The sequence below is a fragment of the Chroicocephalus ridibundus genome, chromosome 1, assembly GCF_963924245.1.
Source record: "Chroicocephalus ridibundus chromosome 1, bChrRid1.1, whole genome shotgun sequence".
NCBI lineage: Eukaryota > Metazoa > Chordata > Aves > Charadriiformes > Laridae > Chroicocephalus > Chroicocephalus ridibundus.
In genome coordinates, this window is record NC_086284.1 from 73311080 (window position 1) to 73333099 (window position 22020).

At 48.4% G+C, this 22020-nt stretch overlaps 1 protein-coding gene across 2 annotated transcripts in view; it reads left to right on the top strand.

Annotated features, from left to right (window-relative positions):
- The first annotated feature begins 4887 nt into the window (after nucleotides 1–4887).
- Nucleotides 4888–22020, top strand: part of LONRF2 (LON peptidase N-terminal domain and ring finger 2) — a 40471-nt gene continuing 23338 nt past the window's right edge. Inside the window, exon 1 of one of the 2 annotated variants that reach the window (XR_010071718.1) lies at nucleotides 4888–5730. Coding sequence is in view for 1 of the 2 variants with exons in the window: in XM_063339556.1 (XP_063195626.1) it covers nucleotides 4953–5730 (778 nt within the window). In the remaining variant the exon portion in view is untranslated. The remainder of the gene's footprint in view (nucleotides 5731–22020) is intronic. The other variant, XM_063339556.1, reaches the window with a different exon arrangement.

Here is a 22020-nt window from a genome sequence, read left to right on the forward strand (position 1 = left end):
CAGTAAAATGCTGCTACCTCATTACACTACGGTGTATAATGTATTAATATTATATATATATATAATGTTATATATATATATTAACAAAGTTAACACACTTTCATATTCTAAAGACTGATTGATATAATAGTTAGGAAAGGGGATTTTCTTAACAGTGCTTATCTCGGAGTGTGGAGCCGCTTCCTCTGCATGGCAGGTATCAGAAGGGAATCCAGTTGTACAATGTTAATTGTCTGCTTTTGCATCATAGAATGTGTTAATGATTTGTTGGACAGTTATTAAGCTGTTTAATCTTCCAGTCAGCCCATGCAGGATGTAGTTAAGAATAATATCTTTTGTACACGATACACATATGTCACGTTGAAAGGACAAGATCTGTCTCCCCGGCTGGGATGTTGCAAGGAAGCATGAGAACCTCCAGAAACAGTCTTAGTTCCTGCGATTCACAGCAGCTGGATTAACATATTAAACATCTTCTAGGGAAAAAAATAATCATCGTTATGTTTACGTCAATAGATTTTATTCAGCACCTTTTTCATCACTGGCACTACCCTGCAACTTTCTTGTAAAAATGATACTTCTGAAAAAAATGTTTTCTTTAAAAAAAAAAAATATTTAAAAATTTATATTTCTGCTATTTCAGCTGGGGCAAATTCACTAAGCTGACAAAGACTTTAGTAGTAATAATCCTGCAGTGACCTTTTCTTCTGAAAGCTGGAAAGCCTGTAATAAATGAGGCAGTGATTAGGGAAGGAGAAAAGCGGTTGAGAAAATGTGCACCTATCTGTGAACTATTGCAATGCCGTAGCCCTGAATTTTATAGAAAAGCACGTGAGGAAGTGTATAATTCTGCTACTGCAGCAAGGTATGACTAATACAAATTAAAAGGTGCGGGGGACCGCACGGTGACCGGTGAGAACATGATTGTTTGGATGCCCGTTAACTGAGTAGCTGCGTTCCTGTGCATTGGAAAAGGCGTGCATCCTGTAGAGAAAATAGTTATGTGATTAATTAAAATTGCATCAGGTTAATGCACGAAGGAGACAAGTTAAATAAGCATATACAGCCTTAATTATGCTGTATCCTAATTTTTGTGTCTTTGACTTTACAACTTCAGTAACATTTTAATCTGGTACGCGTGTGTCTGTGCTCTGATTATATCCTATCATTCTTTTCTAATTAACTTATTCAGAAACAATAAAAGACAGATTTCCTCCAGAAGATCACCAAAACAAACCGGAGTTTGACACTTCAAACCACCTTGGAATAGAAACGCGTGAGAGGAATTAAAATGCCCTCTAAATATGTAAATGCTGCCGTTTCAAAGGTGCTCCATCTCCTCCTTTCCCCTTCAAACTTCAAGTAGAATTCTACCCTGGGGGAAACCCTGGGAAAGCTGGGCCTTGGGAAGAAGTTGAAAATTAGGCTACAAACTTAAAGGAAACATAGCGTCAACTTTGAAGTGCGTAGCGGTGACTCAGCGGAGACAGCACCTGTAATTCTCCCCTTGCAAAGCGCGTGGACTTCTGCAGCTCCACATTGCTTGAGAGAGTGGGCTGAGGCTGCTCCTAAGCGGAAGCATACTATTAACAGGAAAAATAATACTGCTAATGGGGAGCGCCTCTAACAACCCTGCCACGCAGTGGCTAATTTTGGGTGGTGGGTTTTTGTTTTTTTTTCTTAAGACGATGAACCCAGCAGATGTTTTACCATGGTTTTGGTGCGTACAAGGGGAGGTCCTTCTTCTCCTGCAGCAGGCAATGTTTTAATCCTAGGCAGTAGCTACAGCTTTTCTCCTAATAAAAATTATAAATCAGCTTTGGTGTTTTAGTCGGCTTTCAGATGCTTTATGAAAAATCCATTCTGCTTTGTGATTACCGCAACCAGTTGCTCGTAGTTCGTCCAACAAGAAGCCATAAACCACCCAACCACGTCACGGGGCACCTGTTCCACTGGAACTTCTTGGCAGGAGTCGCCTATGTCACGTTCGCTGACCTTGGATGAATAACCTGGGCATACTACCAATAATGTCAGGGAGAAGCATGAGCTGCTTAAGTATAGATCATTCATAATTTTACTTGCGTTTCTTTCCCTCTGTTTCTTAGGATACCATTCTTTCCCACAAAGTATTAACACTCAGACTCAGGGAATTCTTATTGGCATCGCAGAAGGAAACTCCATCAAAGTGGCTTTGCTGCTCAGATAGGGAAACAGCAGATACAAGTGCGGGGTAACACCACGGGCAGGCGTACAAACGAACTGTGTTCTGGAGCAAGAAGACCTGCGAAAGAATGCGGCCCCCAAAATAAGCATCGAGGAGAAGAGCGACGCAGGGGTGCTCAGACACCGGTGGCAAAGCAATTCTGTACATGGGAGGAAGGAAAAAGATGGCACGCTGGGTCGGTTCGCACAGCAGCGAGGTAATTTTGTTCCCTCGCAAACAGATGTCTTGGGGGAAAAAAACCCAGAGGCTGCACGTGGAGAGGCTATCGATCGCCTTGCTAAATAAAGTAGTAGCCTCACTTCGCGGTAGGTTCTGCTAAGAAGCACCTGCTGAGCATTGATGAGGAAAGGACGGCAGCATCCCGGCATGGCACGGCACGGCACGGCACCAGCAGGAGCAGACGGAGGGGCTGACCAGCCATCTTCAATTCCACCGCCTGAGCTGGTGCCCACCGAGCTGCTTGTCAGCAGGGACGGCTGGAGGTGAAGAGCCGTCACGCAGCAATCCCAAGACACGTGCACGGTGGGACGGACTCGCCTGCCCCCTCCTTCCACAGGAAAGCAAGGAGGGCTCCTGGGGACTTCCCAGCCAAAGAGCCTCACGGCTGGGGCAGCGGGATGGGAGCCATCGGTAACGATGCTGCCGTTCCTTTTCAGGGCCCCAGGAACCAGAGAATAATGCTGGGGGGGGCGGAGGAGGAGGGGTGGCTGAAGCGGTGGGTCCACATTTTCATGGTCTATCCAAGATCCCATGGCTTGTCCTTGGTGCGGCAGAGCAGAAGTAGCCGTGCCACTTCTGTCCTCTGTGCTCTGAATCACGTTCCCAGCTGACTTTGAGAAAATGGCAATGGGATTCAATCCCATTGTAACTCCCAAGTGAAAATGTCAAGAAAGGGAATGATGAAATAGTGACGGGATGCCGAGGCCAACTTCTGGATAGAAAGCTTGAGCCAAGGAGTGTGGTGCAAGTGTCAGACTAGTGAGCATCGCCCGAAGAACCATTATTAGAAACATTAATAGTGCAAAATGGGTAATTTGTGGAACAACTTAAAGCACACAGACTGTTTTGCATAGCAACTATACTTCTACAGCCATCGCCCACCTGCTTCTTTATTGATCTAGATGTCCCTGGAGTCGGTCTTGATGGAGTTACTTATCTGTGATGCCAGACAAGGGGAGGGTGTCACAGAGGCACTGGAGGGGCCAGGATGCTGGTGTTACCCTGGTAGTCCAGGGGTATCCTTTATGCTTCGTGGATGACTGAGATTCTGAGAGAAAGAAGGTCCTTACCTTCAGGGTGGGGGGGGTCTTGCTCCTCCTTGCCATGAGCTGGGGTCCTTTGGTCCTGCTTACTTCAGCAAGAATATTGACGCTTACTTAAGCGTCACTAATGCAGTATATGACCTGAACTATATATATCTTAAGAAAGCTGATACAATTTCATACTACAAAGACTAATTGGTATGATAGTTAAGGAATGAGGTTTTCCTAATACGGGCTACGAGGCTGTCCGTCATTTTGGGGTGCTTAGGGCCTATCAGGAGAGACGCAAAAACCAGAATACCCTCCACTGTCCGGCTGCAACCCAAAAAGCGGCTGGACAAGGGTACCCCTTGGTTGGACTGACAGCCTCTCCGCTCCTCCGAACGACTTTGTTTACAGCCGTGTCTAAAATAAGTGTTGCTTTTTTTTTTCCTTTTGCTTTTTTTTTTTTTTTACTCCTGTTATTCCTGCGGAGCGGGTCGGATTCCTTTCTGACTCACGCATGATTAACTAACTTCCAGCTGCATTATCTTTATTGTCGCTGCCGAGGCACAAGCCAGCGCTCAGCGGGACTCGCGGGTCCCAAGCTGAGCTGGCAGGGCTGCCGCTTACAGAAAACGAGGGCTTTTTTTTTTTCTCTGAAACCTGTGGGGTTTGGGACATTTTAAAAATATATATATTATTATTATTATTATTATTATTATTATTATTAAAGAGAGAACACGTGCTCGCTTTCGGGGACCGGGGAAACCCAACCAAACAATAACCGATAAGGGACCCGGCAGCCAGGCGGCGCCGGGGGGGGCCTCGGCGGCGCCGCTGCCGCGCCCGGCGGGAGGATGGCGGACGGGCGGGGGCGTGTGCGTGTGGGAGGAACGGGACGGGACGGGACGGGACGGGACGGGCAGCCCCGGCGCGGAAGCGGTTAATGCGGGGCACCAGGAAACGGGAAGGAAGAGGCTGAACCAGCAAGAGCCGCACAGCGGAAACACACCGCTCCCCGCCCCCCCCATCCCATCCCATCCCGCTCCGTCCCGTTCCCGCTGGGAGCCGCCGCCGCCGGCGGGCCGGGCGCACGTGCGGGCGGGGCGGCGCGCGGGCACGTGCGGCAACCGGCACCTGGCGGCGTCCGGGCGGGCCTCGAAAGGAGGGAAGGGAAAGGCGCGGAGCGCAGCGCTCCCTCCGCCCCGGGGGAGGGCAGTCGGAGGCGGCTTACACAACCCGCCGCCCCTTGCATAAGCCGGCAGTCGGGTCCGCGGGGGCGGTGCGAGCCGCCCCCCCCCCCCCCCCCCCTTCGCCGTACCGTTTTCTCGCCGCCGCCCGGGAGCCGCCCCCCTGCTGCAGCGATGTGACCCGCCCCCTCCCTCCCTTCCGTCGCCGTCCCCTCCCAGGAAGGAGCCGGAGTCGGCAGCGCCGCGGGCCCGGCATGGAGTAAGGCGGCCCGGGGCCGGCGGCGCCGCGCGGGCATGGAGCTGGGCCCGGGGCCCTGCGCGCTGCCCGCCCCCCCCGCCGCCGGGACCGGGACCGGCTCCGCCGCGGCGGCGGCGGCGGGGGGACCCTGCGCCGAGATGCTGCAGGTGGCGGAGGAGGCCTTCCGCGGCGGCAACTTCGAGCTGGCGGCCGAGATCTACGGCTCGGAGCTGGCGGGGCTGCCGCAGCCCGAGCGGGGCCTGTGCCTCCGCCGGGCCGACGCGCTGGCGCGGGCCGGCCGCATGGCCGAGGCGCTGGACGCCTACGGCGCGGCGGGGCGGCTGGGTCGGCTGCGGCCCGAGGAGCTGCGGGAGCTGGCCGAGAGCTTCGCCCTCAGCATCCGCGACAAGGAGCTGCGCCTGCCGCCCTGGGCGGGCAGCGGCGGAGCCGGCGGGGCGGAGGGCGAAGGGCTGGGCGACCCGGCGTGCTGCCGGCCGCCCGAGCTGTTCGCCTGCCCGCTGTGCCGGCGGCTGCTGTGCGAGCCGGTCACCCTGCACTGCGGGCACACCCACTGCCGCCGCTGCGCCGAGCCCGGAGACTGCGGACGCTGCCACCGCCCGCGACGACCCGCCGAGACCGCCGCCGCCGCTGCTGCCTCTCCGCCATCGCCCGCCGCCGCCCGGCCGCGGGTCAACGTGGTGCTGGGCAACCTGCTGCACAAGTGGTTCGGCCCCGAGAGCCGGGCGCGGCGGCTCCGAGCCGAGGGGGACGCGCTGAGGGAGCGCCAGGAGCTGCCGGCCGCCCTGGAGAAGTACAACCAGGCCCTGGAGATGGGTGAGCGGCGGCGGGGGGGCGAGAGGGAGGAGGAGGAGGGAGGCCCCCGGGCTGCCCCCACCGGCAGCCGGGCTGCGGGGGCGGGGGGTGGGAGGATTGGTGGTGAGTGGTGGGAGAGGGCACCTGGGGGAAGTTTTTTGAGGATGAAACCTCCCAGCGGGTCTCCTCACCCCGCCCCCCCCGCCCGCCGCCGTCCATCCCCCCTAGTGAATGGCTATTTTTGTTCCCCTGTTATTTTTGTCCTTGCTCAGAAGGTGCCTGGCGTTTAGCTGCCTGCAGTCGATGACTCATTATGCAGTGTTTCTAGAAAACCCGCTTTCCTATTTGCGGGGGAAGCCGGCTCGTAGTAAAGGATAGGCGGTGGTGGTCGCCTCTCAGCCCTGCGGCGGCATCATGGAAGAAATCGGTGTGGGGGGTCGGGTTCATTCCGCTACGTGCAGTTGCATCTTTCGGCCTTTGAGAACGCTTAATGACATGCCAGTAGGCGTAAAGAAAACTTCCTTTATCTTACACTGTGCAAAATATTGAGGATAAATCTGCCTTTTGACTCACGGAGATCACCCGCCCTTGTTTTGAGCGTAACCCCTTTATAGGCATGCGATATTTCTCTGTGCAAAGTATTCCCTGAAGAGCCTGGGTTTAAATAAAAAAATGGCACGGGCTGCCTTCCTCCTCCTCCTCTTCCTCATCCACCACACCGATGGCAGCCTTAGTTTATCAAAACTAGGTTGTTCTGGGTCTCTGCGCTGAGTAGTGGGTGGTTCCTGCTGGCTCGGTTGTAGCCTTGTAGTAATGCTTGTGTGCCTGCCTGCTCCTGGCTTGTTTGCTCTGTGAGCGGTGGGGGTGGTATCCATGAGGATCTACAACGCCTGGAGAGAGGCACGGAGCTGAAAAGAGCTGGGATCTCAGCAAATCTTTCCCCCGGGATCTGCCACTCCTCTAGTCTGTGCGTGATGGATGTCTGGTTTAATTGGGGAGGAAAGGGGCAGAAAGCCTTGGTCGTGGTAACAGAGGTGAAATCCTGCGGGTAAATTCCTTCTGAAGACAAATGTAGAGAAAACTGTGCCTCTGCTCCCTGGAGGAGCTCCTTCCCTACTTTGAGTAAAATTGCTTTCCTCGTTCATAGCTTTCATAGCCAGGGATGTATGACTGAATTTTTACCTTTTTATTGTTTTGCCGGCAACTGTAGAGAGAAACACACCATTACACTAGTCTGTTACTTGCTTTCATTTTTTTTGCCACGGTTATGTGGTAGGCATCCAAAATACAAGAGTTTGGGACAGCATAGCATGCTATTGCCCTGCCGCTGATGCCATTAGTTCTGCTCTTTATTCTACTTTTCCAGCTAGATGTGACGAGTTTTCAGTCCTAGCCCAGTCTCCCTGTAAAACTATTACGCGGTTTAGCTGAATTAATCTCTATTAAAGTAGGGCAGGACGGAGAGCTCAAGAAGGAAGGTGAAGCAGAGGGGAGGGGAGAGAGGCTTGATGTAGGTCACTGGTGGATGCCGTGAGTTTCCAGTATTGGAGCCTTTTAAAGTTTTGGGCTCAGGGTCCTGCTGCTGGGGAAAAATATTATCTCGTCAATGAAATAAAAGTGCTTGACGTGATTTTTAGAGAAGTGTTTCTCGCTGTTGTGTGTGCTTCTTGCTGTGTCTGCAGGGGGGTGGAAGGAGAGTGAAGACCATAGTGTGCTGCTAGTGTGCTCGCACAGCCTGTCCTTCCTCCTCCCGTCCCTGCAGCACGTATCTCCGGCCGTGGCTGCTGTGTCTCAGGGGCTCGAGGTAGCTCCCTTGCAGCGTCCTTATTTCTGTCTTCTGGGATTTCCCAGGCATGCTGGGAGTTTGTTCAGAAATTCCTTGCTCTGTCAGTGAGGCTAAAATTGCTTAATAAGATTATTTATTATTTTTAATTCAAATTAAAAATAATAGCAGGTATCTTGCTAGCTTTTGAAATCCTAAAACCGTAGGCTGACGTGTTGTAACTTCCCAACTTCCAAATTCCTGTTGCTGAAGGGCAGCCCACCTCTCAGCCCTTCACCTTTTTTCCTGTTTTCCTGTGTGCCAATGCCATGTCTCGCAGGTGGAGCTGCTGTCTGAGTCTCGTGTTCTGAAATTCGTATCACATGCTCATCAGGTACTGCCTTTTGGCTTGCTGGAGTTGCCTTCTTGTTTTCCAGCCAAGTATCACAGTAAATAGGGGGGTGGGGAAAGAACATGGCTGTTTTCTAACTGTTCAGGACCTTTTAAGTGTTAGCATATGGGCAACTTGAAATGCTTATAAGCCACTGTCAGGTATTTAAGACTCTTAATGTGTGAGAAAATAACTGCTTTTTTTAACCTCCAGATGCTGATGTATTACTACTGAGAGTGAAGGGTGTGGGTATCCTTTTAATTTCTTTTTAGAGGCTGAAGGCCCATGAATGCGTTGATTATACAATTGCTATATAAAGTCAGGTAAAACTCCAGGCTTCTTGGCAGGACTGGATTTTTTTACCGGTGCTTCTTGTGGAGTACTTTCCTGCTCCATCTGCAACAACTGGCTTTGTGTAACGTAATATTATTGTGCTTTAGGTAATCCTGCTCTAGCAGGGGAGTTGGACTAGATGATCTCTAGAGGTCCCTTCCAACTCTGAAGATTCTGTGAATATTAAAGCAAGTTTTCCAGTTACTGATCACTTACCTCATTCTGGTTGTGACCTTCTGTCTTCCGATTTGCATTTTAGTTCTCGAGGTGCTTCAAGTCTAAACTATAAAAGGCTTCTGTTGGGTAGCCAGTACGCATATTTCCAGTATAATCTGGAATATATGCTCCTGATTTCAGGTCTTGGGAGGGGTCTGTGTGCCTTCAAGTTGTCAGCTTTTTCCAGTTGAACTAGTTAGTCTTACAAAAGCTTACTCTTAGCAAGTATATTCATCTTTTGTCCTTTAACTGTCGGATCTGCAGTGCCAGCACTGCTCCCGTGTTCGCTCTGATAGAGCCTGCTATGGATTCAAGTGTGGTGGTGTGGGTTTTTTTGTTTGTTGACTTTTAAGAAAATCAGCTTTACTATTTGATCCTTCTAGTTCTCTTGAGATGCCCGCAGCTTGGTGATCTCTGCTGTTTTAAACAAAGTCGCTGGCTTTTTTGCTGCCATAGACGTTGGAATAGATCCCTCATTATTGCAAGGTATCTAATTACCACAGCTTCAAAGCAAGCACATGTCAGGCTGCTTGAAAGGAAGCATTTGTTTCCAGCTGTATCGCTCTTTGTGCCAAGCTTTATGCCGTTCAGCCATCATAATATCAAGTATTGTCCAGATCTTGCTCTTGGGGCTGTTCCCCACACAGATGAAATTCAGAGAGCTGGGGTGTCAGAGGTGGGCTTCCACTCTGCCATCCCTTCTCTTCTAACTGGTCTTCTGATTATATGAACTCTTCGGTCAGTTAAACTGAAATATACTATCATATGTGCATGCAGGGTTGGTTTGGGTGCAGTGTTTTGGGTTTGGGGTTTTTTTGTGCAGTAGGTGCTTTCTGCACCCTTTTTCCTCTCACCTGCTGCTCTCCAAGGGAGATGTTCTCTGGAGGGACTGTGCCCTGGAGGAGTACAGTTGTTTCTGTGTGTCCAGGCTTACAGACCCTTTAAGCAGTGTGCCTGAAACTAAAGGAAGCTAGATTTCAGTGGCAAATTAATATGGGTATTTTGAGGATGTGCTTTTGGGGTGGGGTTTTTTGTTTTTGTTTTTTTCTCTTTCTTTCTAGAAAGCAGTTCCCAGTTACAGAGGTAGCAGGTGGCCGTTGCTTCATAGGGAAGATAATGAATAGGGAGGGCTTTTCCCAAGTACCATGTGTAACTTCACACAGCTAAAGACTGTATCATGGTGGGGGTGGGAGCATGAGAACAAAGTTCACTCTTGGGGAACAGCAATTATCAAAAAAATGCTGTCTTGTGCAGGCCAAGTAGGAGCATATTGTACACTTTCTGCTAGTCTGCTGGTTTTAAAATGAGGTACTTTATGGCTCTGAAGGAGACCGACCTCTTCTCAGGGTGAGGGCGTGCTCGTAAGCAAAGATATGCAGAACGTCAGGGGGTTTGGGTGGCAGCAGTGGCTCCTGCCTTCAGACAGCACTTCTCTGTGCCCTCCTGAGACCTTTCCTGTAAGTAAGCCTGAAGATGCCCACTTGGAGCTAAAAAACCCAGCGGTGCTTGCTGCTGCTGTGATTTCTGTAATGATGCTGGTTCCTGAGCTGTGTTGGTGGTTCCAGGCTTTGGGTGGTCTTTCCAGCCTGCGCATGGGACTGCAGCTCTGCTGGGAAGGACCTGGTCTAGTGGGAGGTGTCCCTGCCCGTGGCAGGGGGGTTAGAACTAGATGATCTTTAAGGTCCCTTCCAACCTAAACCATTCTGTAACTGTGCCCCCGCTGTGCCCGTCTGACCCTAATCCCTAGCAAGCTTCTTTGGCTGGGGAGGGATGGCCGTGCCTCGGCTCCTGCAGCTCTCCATGCGCCTTTGCCTGCTGTGCCGTGGTGTCTGGCTCCCAACGCAGTGGCACACATCATATCAGGACACCTTATTTCTGTATGAGGCATGTTGGCTCCAGCCTGTGATTACCCACCACTGGAAAGGTGTCCCTTTGGAGTCTACCAAGCCTGGGAAGCATCAGTGTCTCGGGAGAGCAGCAGAAGCTGCAGCAATTCCTCAGAGTGGTTGTGTTTACTTCTGGTGTGATGGGCTCTTTCTCATCAGAAACAGGTTTCTCCTGGGGGGGGGGGAGCTGCTGATGCACATACCCGCTTAAATTACCCAGCGTTTTAATTTTTTTTTTTTTCCCCTCCAAAGGGTTCAGAAAAAGTTTGTAGGAAATAAAGCTCAGCAGCTGTATCAGGATTTTAAAAACACGGTGGAGTTCAGGATGGATATATAGGCAAAGAGGGTCATTTCTTCCCAAGCCCTCTGCGTGGATCACTGTTTCCAGTTGGTAAAGAGCAGTGCAGGAAAGGCCTAAAAGAGAAGGTGAGATTGTATCAAGCCCAAGGTGGTGTCAGAGGTAGCATGCCACAGGGCACCCTGTTGCCTGGGTGCTGGAGATCCCGAGTCTCACATCTCCTGGGATGGAGACCCATGTGCTGACCCCCAGCTCACAGGGCGGTGTTTTGTTTCGAGCAATGCTCCAAACATGGGAGCTTTTGTGAGCTTTGGTGGAAAGAGGAGGATCTGCCTCTCTTGGCCAGACTTTGCAGGGGGGAGAGGGAGGTTTCTCCCTTCTTATCCCAGTGGAGGTTCACCATAAATTTGCCTGATCCAAGAAAGCTTAATGTGGCCACTCAGCACTAATTTATTTTGTGGTCAAGCAATTCATGGAAATTTATCTGACGCCTTTTATATTTTCCCTTCACAAGAATTGAATTAAGGGGACAGGGCAGGCCAGGAGGCAGTAGAAAAGAGCCATAAAGGGAGCATCGGGCATGTGAGGATGAGGTCTCAGGCCAAAATACGCCTGTTCTTGAGCAGATGGAGCCTCTTGGGATGGCGTCAGTGATGGTTCCTGCTCCCCAACCTTGCTCACTGGCCCCTTTTAGGTAGTGTGCTGGGGGTTCACCTACTCGGGGTCACTGTACCCCCATTACCCTCCTGTCCCAAGCATTGAGTTTGCATGGCAAGGGACTGGTGCTGCCTCCATACTCCTGAGCTTCTGCCCGCTGCTTTGCTTGGGTATCAAGTGGGATGGTTTGACCTCAATATAGAGTATCTGCAAACGGTTATGGCCTTCGAGGGTGACCGAGCACTGGAACAAGCTGCCCAGAGGGGTGTGGGAGTCTCTGTCTCTAGAGACATTCAAAACCCACCTGAATGTATTCCTGTCCTACCTGCTCTAGGTGAACCTGCTTTGGCAGGGGGGTTGGACTAGATGATCTCTGAAGGTCCCTTCCAAGCCTTACCATTCTGTGGTTCTTATCCTATCCTTTCTCCTCTAGTCTATATAGACAGTTGTTCATGTCATCATCTTTGGAAATTATGCTTCTCTTGGTGTGCTGGCTAGGTAGGTGGGCAGTTGATGTGTGTCTGGCTTTTCCTTCCCTTCTTCCTTCCCTTTACATTGGTAACTCTCAAATAGGTAAAAGAACCTATCAGTGTTGCACATAGGAAATAAGTGTGTCTTGCTGCATCTCTTGACCTTTCATACTGGCTCTCAAGCTGTTAAAGCTACAGACCTTCAGCGCAAGGCGATTTAAGAGTAACTGCCGTGAATTTTCCTGCTAGATAAATGCCAGGTTGTGGGATTGCACTGCTTCCCAGACAGCATGGCGTAGGTAAACTTCCAACCAAGTATTCTTGGGAGTTGAGCTGAGTTCTTACAGCCACAAATAAGACAGCCATGGGGAAGCTTTTTGCCGTGCCCCAAAAATTATTTGCTGGGGCTTTTTCCTTCCAAGCCTGCTTCTGAGTTGTTCCAGGTAAGGGAGAAAAAGATGATCAGAATTTCTTGGTGGGGTGGTGGGATGTCCTCTTGGTGCTATCCTACTGCAGACCTGATGGCTGAAGGGTTTCTGTGTTAGTCATGGTCAGAAAAAGCAAAAAAGAGTCTCTGTCTGCAGAGGGAAGCTGCTGAACTCTCTTTAGAAAGCTGTGCTTAAATTTTTGTAAAGGTGACTGATGCCATCGTATGCCTTTTATTAATTCTGCCACTCTTTGCTCAGGACTTGTGCTCCTTAGTGGTGCACTTGCACTGAAGTCACGTTGTTCAAAGAAAACTCCTAGAGAGCATCCACGTGCACCTATGTGTGAATTGTGTGCATTAAGTACATTTCAATGGTCACTTCTTTTGTACTCTATTTCTAAAAGATTTCTATTAGAAGACAAGGTTGGCTGTCTTTTTTCTTATGTGGTAAAAAAGAGATTGACCAAATCTTCCTTCCTCACAGGGCCTTGGGAACACTTTCTAGTTTCCAGTAGTAAAGAAGGAAGTCTTTGATGTTGTACTAGCCATTAAAAAAAAAAAAACCACGGTAGACAGCTGTCATGACTCCTGGAACAGTGGATGGTTCAGTCACTTTAATAATTTATCTGAAGAATACTTAATTTTGTAGCTCCTAAAGAGAAGCATGACTTCTAAGTGAAGAATGAGAGGTATTCTTTCTGAAATTGCACGCTGCAAAAAATAGTAAATGCTTGCTGCTTAGAGGATTTGTGCTAAAAAAGGAACTTTCCCATCCCTCTGTAAAAGTGCCTCTTGGAATCTGCTTAAAGCATGTCTCTAAAACCTGTTTGTTCTGTTTTACAGGGGCAGAAAAATGTGTAAAAGTAGGAGTCAGGGTTACCTAGAGACCGTTCCAGTAGTCTGAGTGTTATTTTTGAACTTAAAATATTTTGCAGACTTCTGTCTCTCAGCCCCCTTCCCCCCCCCCCCTTTTTTTTTTGTGCTGAGGTGGTCCTTGAAAATAGTAGTAAATACTTCACATATGACACGACTGGAAATGTGTCAAGTACTTTGGAGCAAGTACAGGAGCTTGTATTACTCCTCATTTATAAAGAGCTTGCGGGTGAAAACTCAGCTCCTGTAGTTGGGTCTCTGGAAGCTTTGCCTGCTTGCGGAGGGTCTGCTGAAGGCAGAGGCTTTGCAGGGCTGCAAGACTGGGGCCACGGTGGACAGGAGGCTTATCCGTCACGAGCAGAAAGGGGAGGAGGCATCATGCCGTATAGTAGACAGTCTTTGGGTGTGTCTTTTTTTTTTTTTTTAAGCAGTTAAAATGCTCATGTAACTTACAGTTATGTACCACTTAAGATAGGGTGGGTATTTCCCCCTCCCCTCCATGTGTGTAAGCCAGATGTAATTTCGTATAAATAATTGAACTACTTCAGCAATCCTAGAGAACGAACTATACCTACGTATCAGGCAGTCTAAAGAATTTTTGAAGTCTCTTCAAACAGCATATTCTCTTCTTCTTTTGCTGGGATAAAGTATAACAGGTTGTCTTTTGCTTTTGGAAGATGACATTTATAGAACTCACTTGCGCTTCTTAGTCTTAAAATTAGATACTGCAACACTCCTTTTCTCTTTTACAAATGTATTAAGTGATTGGCTCTGTTTGAGGACAGAAGCAGTGAGGTAATATCTGAGAAACAAGAAGGTCCTTTTTGCAACTTGCAGAGAGTCAGAAATTCTGGGCTGAAATAAGCTTTAACTGGAAATAGAGAAGGTTATAGAGACCTGGAGAGTAACTGGAAGAAACATAGCTTATGTATTATCACAGAATTGTAGGGGTTGAAAGGGACCTTCGGGGATAATCTAGTCCAACCCCCCTGCCAGAGCAGGGTCACCTACAGCAGGTTGCACAGGAACACGTCCAGGCATGTTTTGAATGTCTCCAGAGAAGGAGACTCCACCACCTCTCTGGGCAGCCTGGGCCAGTGCTCTGCCACCCTCAAAGTGAACTTTTTCCTCAGTAATATTGAGATGGAATTTCCTGTGTTACAGCTCGTGTCTGTTGCCCCTTGTCCTGTCACTGGGCACCACTGAGAAGAGCCTGGCCCCATCCTCTTGACACCTACACCTGCCCTTTAGATATTTATAAGCATTGATCAGCTCCCCTCTCAGTCTTCTCTCCTCCAGGCTAAACAGACGCAGGTCTCTCAGCCTTTCTTCATAAGAGAAGTGCTCCATTCCCTTGATCATGACAAAGAGGGCAACTAGGTTATCATGGGTAAAGTCATATTATGATAGAATATCTGGCTGTAAATTGATCTTATTAACTATGATCATGGCAGACCTACTTGGCTGGCCCTGCCTGGCTGTGAAGCACAGAGTGTCTTTGGAGTCTCCTTGCAATCACAGGTTCATGTGCACCTTGCTCCCTGTTTCTATAGGAGGTCAGGATTTTTCCTCACATGCTTTGGAGATCAGGCAAGGGCTTGACCTCCTGAGGTGTTCTGTTTTGCTTTTGAAGCTTGCTTATTATGTCTTCATACTTCACTCCATAGGCATCTTCTTTCGGGACAGCCGCTGTACCTGCTGTTCGAGAAGATTCTTTAGTTCTGACCAAGGCTTTGGTAGGAAACCTTACCTGAACCCTGAACTAAATGCTGGGAGAACTAGTAAGCATTGAAAATGAGTCACATTTGTGTACTTAATGGTTTTATTATACTAGTGCCAAGCAGCCATGGATGAACTTGGTGTACGTCACCTAAAGCAGTGCCCAAATGTCCAAAGGGTAGAGTGGGAACTGAAAATATAGGGAGGAGGTGTTGATTCATGCTATTTTATCTGGAAAGAGCAGCATGCATCTAGTAAAGTGTTGAAAGACTGGGATTTTGGATAGGAGCGAGCAATGATCTAATATACTACACTTAGCATGGACATTCTTGGACCGAGGACTTTTGCTGTACCATGCAATTCATCACTTACTGGGTTTGTAAAGAAGGTTGTCGTTGGCTTTGCAGTTGTGGAAATGTGAACTAAACCATAGGTTAATGAGATCGGTCTGGCATGCTTCGGCCTCATGAGGTACAACACAAAAGCAAGGGCACAAAGTTAGCTGTATCTTCTTTGTGGCAGCTCTTCTTCCAGGTAGCATATAACGTCTCTTACGGTGTTTCTCCTGAGTGATGATGGGAGTGGTGATTAGCTGTGCTTAGTGGTGATGACAGTTCAGCTTTAAATAACGTATGGAGTTACCCAGCTGAGGACTTACTGAGCCTGAAATAAGGCTGCTGGGAATCTAAAGCATTTTGTCCAGCAGACAGAAAAATCTGTGTTCTTAAGTCTGGGTGCTTGAACAGCAAAATATGGAGGCCCGGAGAGAAGTTAGTTCAGTCTTAAAATTGTATGTTTGTAAGAATATCCAGCTCGTTTGTCACCACTGTCTTTTCTTTCAGTCAAAGTGATAGTACGAAGGAGTTTCTTAATGTCTCGCTGTCCCCTAGACCAGAGGAGCACCTAGGTGCAAAGAAGCAAGTGGGTGGATGTCCCGGATCTTTGGGTGGGAAGGTGTAAAAGAATATGAAATATTAGTGGTTCATTTTTAATTATATTAATTGCTTAGAGTTAATCACTTAGTGTTAGGCTGCATTGGCATACTACTTATATAGAACTCGCTTAGCATTAGTAGCTACTGTTGCTGAAGCCTTAGGCCACAAGCTGTGAACTTTCACCTAGATAAGTTGACCTTGTTTGGAACTTCTACTTAATTACATAAAGGAAGGCCCTGAGACCAGGACATAAGGAAGCTACAACCCTCAGCAGATGCTGCAACCTAACAAGATACAAGAACAGTTAATGGCCCACCTGGAGACAGAGAAAGAATCCCGTGAGGAATAAGAAGACCCCAGACTGGAAATGACTATTGGGCCAAGGGGCGTGTGAAGCGTGGATGGATAGGTTATAAGAGTATAATTGCCCGGGAATTTCTTTGTTCTGGGTCCCTCTCTGGAGGCACCCTGCATGAGCTGTCCTTGCTGCTGTACCATTCGAGTAATTTTATTTTATTTTTGCCCGAGACTCTGCTATGGGAAACCTAGCATGAATAAACTTCCTTAACAAAGGCAAGGGGCGAGCGTTGCCACTTCAATTCTGCTAGCAAAGTGGTGGCTGCAATTTGTCCACCCCAGTTGAAACAGGTCGTCTCTGCTCTTTCATCTCTGTGTGCTTAGGTTGTGTGTAGAGGTGAAACCCCAATCAGGCATGGACCAGCTCTGGAGCCACTTAGTGCAAACAAGCCGTGCTGGGGCTCTCTGGTGGTGTCTGAATCGGCTTCCCTGTGGAGGTGATGGGAGAGAAAGTTTGTGCTTGGGGTGGCTTTTTGAACTTTGTAATGGGCACTTCTGAAAGAAGAAAAATTTGAAGAAAAACACTTGATACCTGCATGAAGATAAAATAAAATAAATAGAGCTTGATGGGACATAGACCTCTCCATCAGAGGTTGTGATGTGTTTTGTTACACTGGCTGTGGGCAGCGTGAGTGTGGATGAGGAAGAGGAGGCCTTTGCACATGCAAACCAGCTGCTGCTAGCTGGTCTAGGCTCTGAGCAGAGGATGGTGGTGCCCTGTGCTCCTCCTCTTCCTCACCGCAGCCTGTTTCAAGAGCTCCTAAACTCATACCCTGCTATGTCTGCCAGCATTGGTCACCCGGTGGAAATAGGTGTTATGTTTGTTGGCAGAGCACAGCTTGCAAGTGGCTGCTTTGTGATGGCAGTGGAAGGGTGCTTGATTGCATGAGTGGGCTTATGGAGGAGGAGGCGGCTTCCTTCTTTGCATACTCTGTGTGCCAAAACCTCTTCCACGCTTCCTCCGGGATCTTTGGTTACTTCAGACTGAAGTAACCAGTGACGTAAATGCAGGGAGGAAAAACCATGATATTCAGAAAATGTTATCTAGTTATTAATTCAATTAAGGCAGACTGATAAGTGAGAAAACATGGGCTTGCCATCATGTTCGCTGTCCCTCTTAATCAGTTTTGGGAAGCTGACCCTGGTTTTCATCTTTATTTTAATGTCCTGAAATGTCTTTACTGCTTCTGTTAATTATTTTATCAAATGTGCTCCTTCCTCTGCGCCCCCAACCAAACAACGCTTGTGTATCCATTTTTTGTACGCGGACTTGTCATGCTTACACAAAGTCTGGAGGAGAAAAGCTAGCTTGCTGTTCAGTTAATTACTAAATCTTGCTAATTTCTCACTGAAATGAAAATAAATATTTCACATTCTTTTTCAAGGTTATGAAAAGGCTTTCAATACTGAATTGTTCAGAATTGAATGCATAACGTAACAAAGTAAGCCAAATTTATTCCTCTCTCCAGAGGCTGAAGTTTCTTTAAAATGTGGGAAAAATTTCCCCTGAAGTCCTGCATAGGCTCACCCCTTCTAGCAAGACTGAAAGGTGTTTTTGTGATGACAAGTGTTTCAGTTCTGCTCAGGCATTCAGGAAATACGCTTAGGATTGAAATAGATTTGAATAAAACATGCTTTTCTAGGAAGAAACGTCAGATAAGGAGGATTAGGGAGTTCTAGCAACTTTAAACTTGTTCTTTCTGTGCTGAGTTCCTGGAAGAAACCTCAGTGGTAGTTTATTACAGTAGAACTCTACCATCTTCTACGGTCTGTTTGACGAATTCTCCTAATTGCTCTAATTGCCTTCCTGGCACAAGGGGATTTTGGGGAGTTCTGTTCTCCTGTCAGCCTCTCCAACTCAAGCAGTATATATATATATGTATATTTTTTTATTTTTTTTTAAACTTGAATGCTTGGGCATATGTGGGAAAGTAATTTTGGGTGTTAGCACCTGCATAGGTAAAAACGCAATCTAACAAACATCTGCAGATGAGTGCAAAGGTGATGTGAGCGGAAAGTTAACAATTTTGGAAAATCGAAGCTAACAGCCACACTCAGGGTGGGCAGTATTTGGTGGTTCCAAGGAGGGTCCAGAAGGCGGAAAGCCACTGAGCCCTTTGGCTCTGGGCGCTGCTTGGGCCGGGGTTAGTCTGGTGCCATGGGATCGCAGCTGGGATGGAGGGAGGGAGCTGCGTGGGAAGGCTCCCAGGACCTGCGGCTCCAAGGAAGTCTCTGTGTCCCGGCTGCCCGGAGCCGCAGATCCTGGGAGCCTCAGCAGTGGATCCCTGATGCTGACAAGGACATAAATTTTGCTGTGCAGCTGCAGACTCCCAGAAGAGTTTGATTCAGGAAATGCCATCTCCTGGTATTGTGGAAACAGCAAAAATTTTCTGCGCTTTTCTTTTTTAATTTGCCCTGAAATAATAAGTCATTTCATTAAAGAAATCTCTCCTTTTTTTTTTTTCTTCTTTTACATCGAGAAGAAAGGAGGAGTGCATTATTTTAAAACAAATTATTTGCTATTGTGCAACTTTTTAGTTTTTTCCAAATGAAACTTGATGGTTATTATAGTATACCAGCATCTAGCAGCAGTCACAAACCCCTTATGTCCTCAAGCCCTCTCCATCCACTTTCTGTGACTAATTTGTTTCGCCACAGCACATGCGGCAGCACGGAACAACTCAATTTCATGGCACTTATAGAAACTCTGTAGTTATTTAGGGTGTAGCTGGATATTCACTTTTTCGTCCCACTTCCATGCATACCCTAAGTTGGAGTCAGCCAGTGGATGCCATGGTTCCACTGGCAGGATATGAGGTCTCAATCCATCTAGCCTTGCCGTGGGGCCAGCTGTGGACCCTCCTGGGATGGTGCCGCCGGCAGCAGGAGGTTGGGGACAAGGGGATGTGTGCGTTGGACGCAGAGCCACCAAGCTTTCCGGCTGCGCCGCCGTGTCTCCGGGTGGGGTGAGCTTGAATGGAGGCGGCTGGGCAGCGCTCCAGCTACGGCGTCTTGTCTCGCTGCTTTATCTCCATATAGAAAACCTGTTATACTGTAGTCTCATAAATGCTGCTGCCTTTAGCAAAGCTGTTGGGTTGGTTTTTTTTTTTCCCCTCTTTCTTTTTCTCTCTCTGTTAACTAAACATTCCTTGCCAGTTACTCATTAAGATGGGCCATACCTTCTGCTTTCTGATTGAGACTCAGTGAACCAGAGGTACCAGCCCTGAATGCATGAGGCTGCTTCTGGTTTGCCTTGGGGTTGTTTTTTTTCAGTAGCTTGTATTTTCCCTTATTTTCCCTTCATGTCGTGAGAGCCTTTGGACTTTGCTTTGGGAGGACTTGCAGCCTTTGGGGTGGCTTTTCTTTTGCTGAAAATTTTTTCAGCGGAGACAAGATCCTGAAAAAGAGTTGATGAAGGTGTTCTCTCTCTGAGCCTGCTGAATGGTGTGCCGGGAAGCCTCAGCATGGCTCAGATGTGGGGTTGTGAATAGAAGCAGGACAGTGGCTTGCCTGCCCCCCCTGATCTCACCCTGCCTCTTTTCCCCCTGTGGTGCCAAAAAATATCCCACCCAGCGCTCTGCCTGGCTGCTGAGGCACCTACCTCTCCTCGCTGCATCTACCCCCTCGGCACACTCCACACAAATACCCTGCAGCAGATGCGACGATGGAAATACGGAGTATGCATTCATATTGAATACAAACAGAAGATGCAAACTGCTTAAATGATAGCTAAATTAAATAATGTTATATTTGAGCACTCCTAAAAGGAAACAAAAAAAAAAAAGCTTGCTTCTGAAGATCTTAGGTGAATTGTTTTCAGTTTCATTTAACTTGCAGTGTTTCTAAGAATTATTAGCTAATAGTGTGGATCACTGCAGCAATCTGCATGTGCAAAACTTAAAAAAACCAAAAAAAATAAACAAAAAAAACCAAACAAAAAAAACCCCACACCAACCAAACCAACCAGCAAACAAAACAAAACCCAAAAATCCCCTCAGTGAACTTGGTTTTGCGGAGCTCCTTCTTTTTAGGTGTAGTCTCTTGCCTCAGTGCCTGGGAGCAGTGGGGCATCGTCACCCTGGGTATGTCATATGGCAATTAGTACGTCTGGCATCAGTCCACGCTGCAGCCAAAAAAGGCAGCAGTCCTTGCTGCTTCTTCCTTTCTCATCCCTTCTCCTGGCACCCATGTTTGCGTGGCTGTCCAGTGAACCAGTTGAGGGGGAACTGATCCTCTTAAACCTTTTTATTTATTTGTTTTTATTGGATTAGCTTTCAGTCAATTGATTCCTTGCTCTGGTTCTCTGTGCAACCACGCAAACCTGGTTTGCTGCACGAGCGCTAGTGTCAGCTCCAGGGAGGCAAGGAGGCAGACGTGATCGTGGGACATCCCTCCTGGTAGGTGCTTGAACTTAATGAGCAGTGGCATCTGCAGCAGTTACAAGCTTATTCTGTGCATCCATGCACACTTGGGTGAGTGCCCAGGCTTTGTATGGGCAATGTGCTCTTACTGAGGATGTGTTTAGGGTGCTCGTGCAGAAGTGAGGTGCAAACAGTGAAGTGAAAGCAGGCTGGAAAGAGCAGGAGAGGTACAGAGACAGCAGCCCTGCATAGGGACGTACAGGAGGTGACGCTTTGTTATTATTTAACCCCAGCTAGCAAGTAGGACCACGCAGCTGCTTGCTCCCCGCACTCGCGATGGGGGAGAGAATGGGAAGGGTAAAAGTGAGTAAAAACTTGTAGCTTGAGATAAAGACAGTTTAATAAGTAAAGCAAAAGCCATACACGCAAGCATAGCAAAACAAGGAATTAATTCCCTGCTTCCCATGGGTAGGCAGGTGTTCATCCATCCCCAGGAAAGCAGGGTTCCATCATGTGTAACGGTTACTTGCGAAGACAAATTCCATCACTCCAAATGTCCCCTCCTTCCTCCTTCTTTCCCCCATTTTATATACTAATCATGATGTTAAATGGTATGGAATATCCCTTTGGTCAAATGGGGTCAGCTGTCCTGGCCGTGTCTCCTTCCAGCTTCTTGTGTCATAGAATCATAGAATCTTCATGGTTGGAAAGGACCTTTGAGATCATCGAATCCAACAAAACAACCTACAATCTCTGCCACTAGAGCATGCCCGGAAGTGCCACATCTAGATGTTTCTTAAACACCTCTGGGGATGGTGACTCAACCACCTCCCTGGGCAGGCTGTTCCAGTGCCTGACCACTCTTTCAGTAAAGTAATTCTTCCTAATATCTAACCTAAACCTCCCCTGCTGCAACTTCAGACCATTTCCTCTGGTCCTGTCATTATTCACCTGGGAGAAGAGGCCAACACCCACCTCTCTCCAACCTCCTTTCAGGTAGTTGTAGAGGGCAATGAGGTCTCCCCTCAGCCTCCTCTTCTCCAAGCTAAACGTGCTCAGCTCCCTCAGCCTCTCCTCATATGACCTGGTCTCCAGACCCCTCACCAGCCTGGTAGCTCTCCTCTGGACACGCTCCAGCACTTCAATGTCCCTCTTGTACAGAGGGGCCCAGAACTGAACACAGTACTCGAGGTGAGGCCTCACCAGTGCCGAGTACAGGGGCACCATCACTTCCCTGCTCCTGCTGGCCGCACTATTCCTGATACAAGCCAGAATGCTGTTGGCCCTCTTGGCCACCTGGGCACACTGCTGGCTCATGTTAAGCTGGCTCCACTAGCATCCCCAGGTCTTTTTCTGCTGGGCAGCTTTTCAGCCACTCTTCCCCAAGCCTGTAGCGTTGCTTGGGGTTGTTTTGGCTGAAATGCAGGACTGGGCACTTGGCCTTATTAAACCTCATACAGTTGGCCTTGGCCCATTGATCCAGCCTGTCCAGGTCACTCTGTAGAGCCTTCCTACCCTCAAGCAGATCAACACTCCCACCTAGTTTGGTGTCATCTGCAAACTTACTGAGGGTGCACTCAATCCCCTCATCCAGATCATTGATAAAGATATTAAACAAAACCGGCC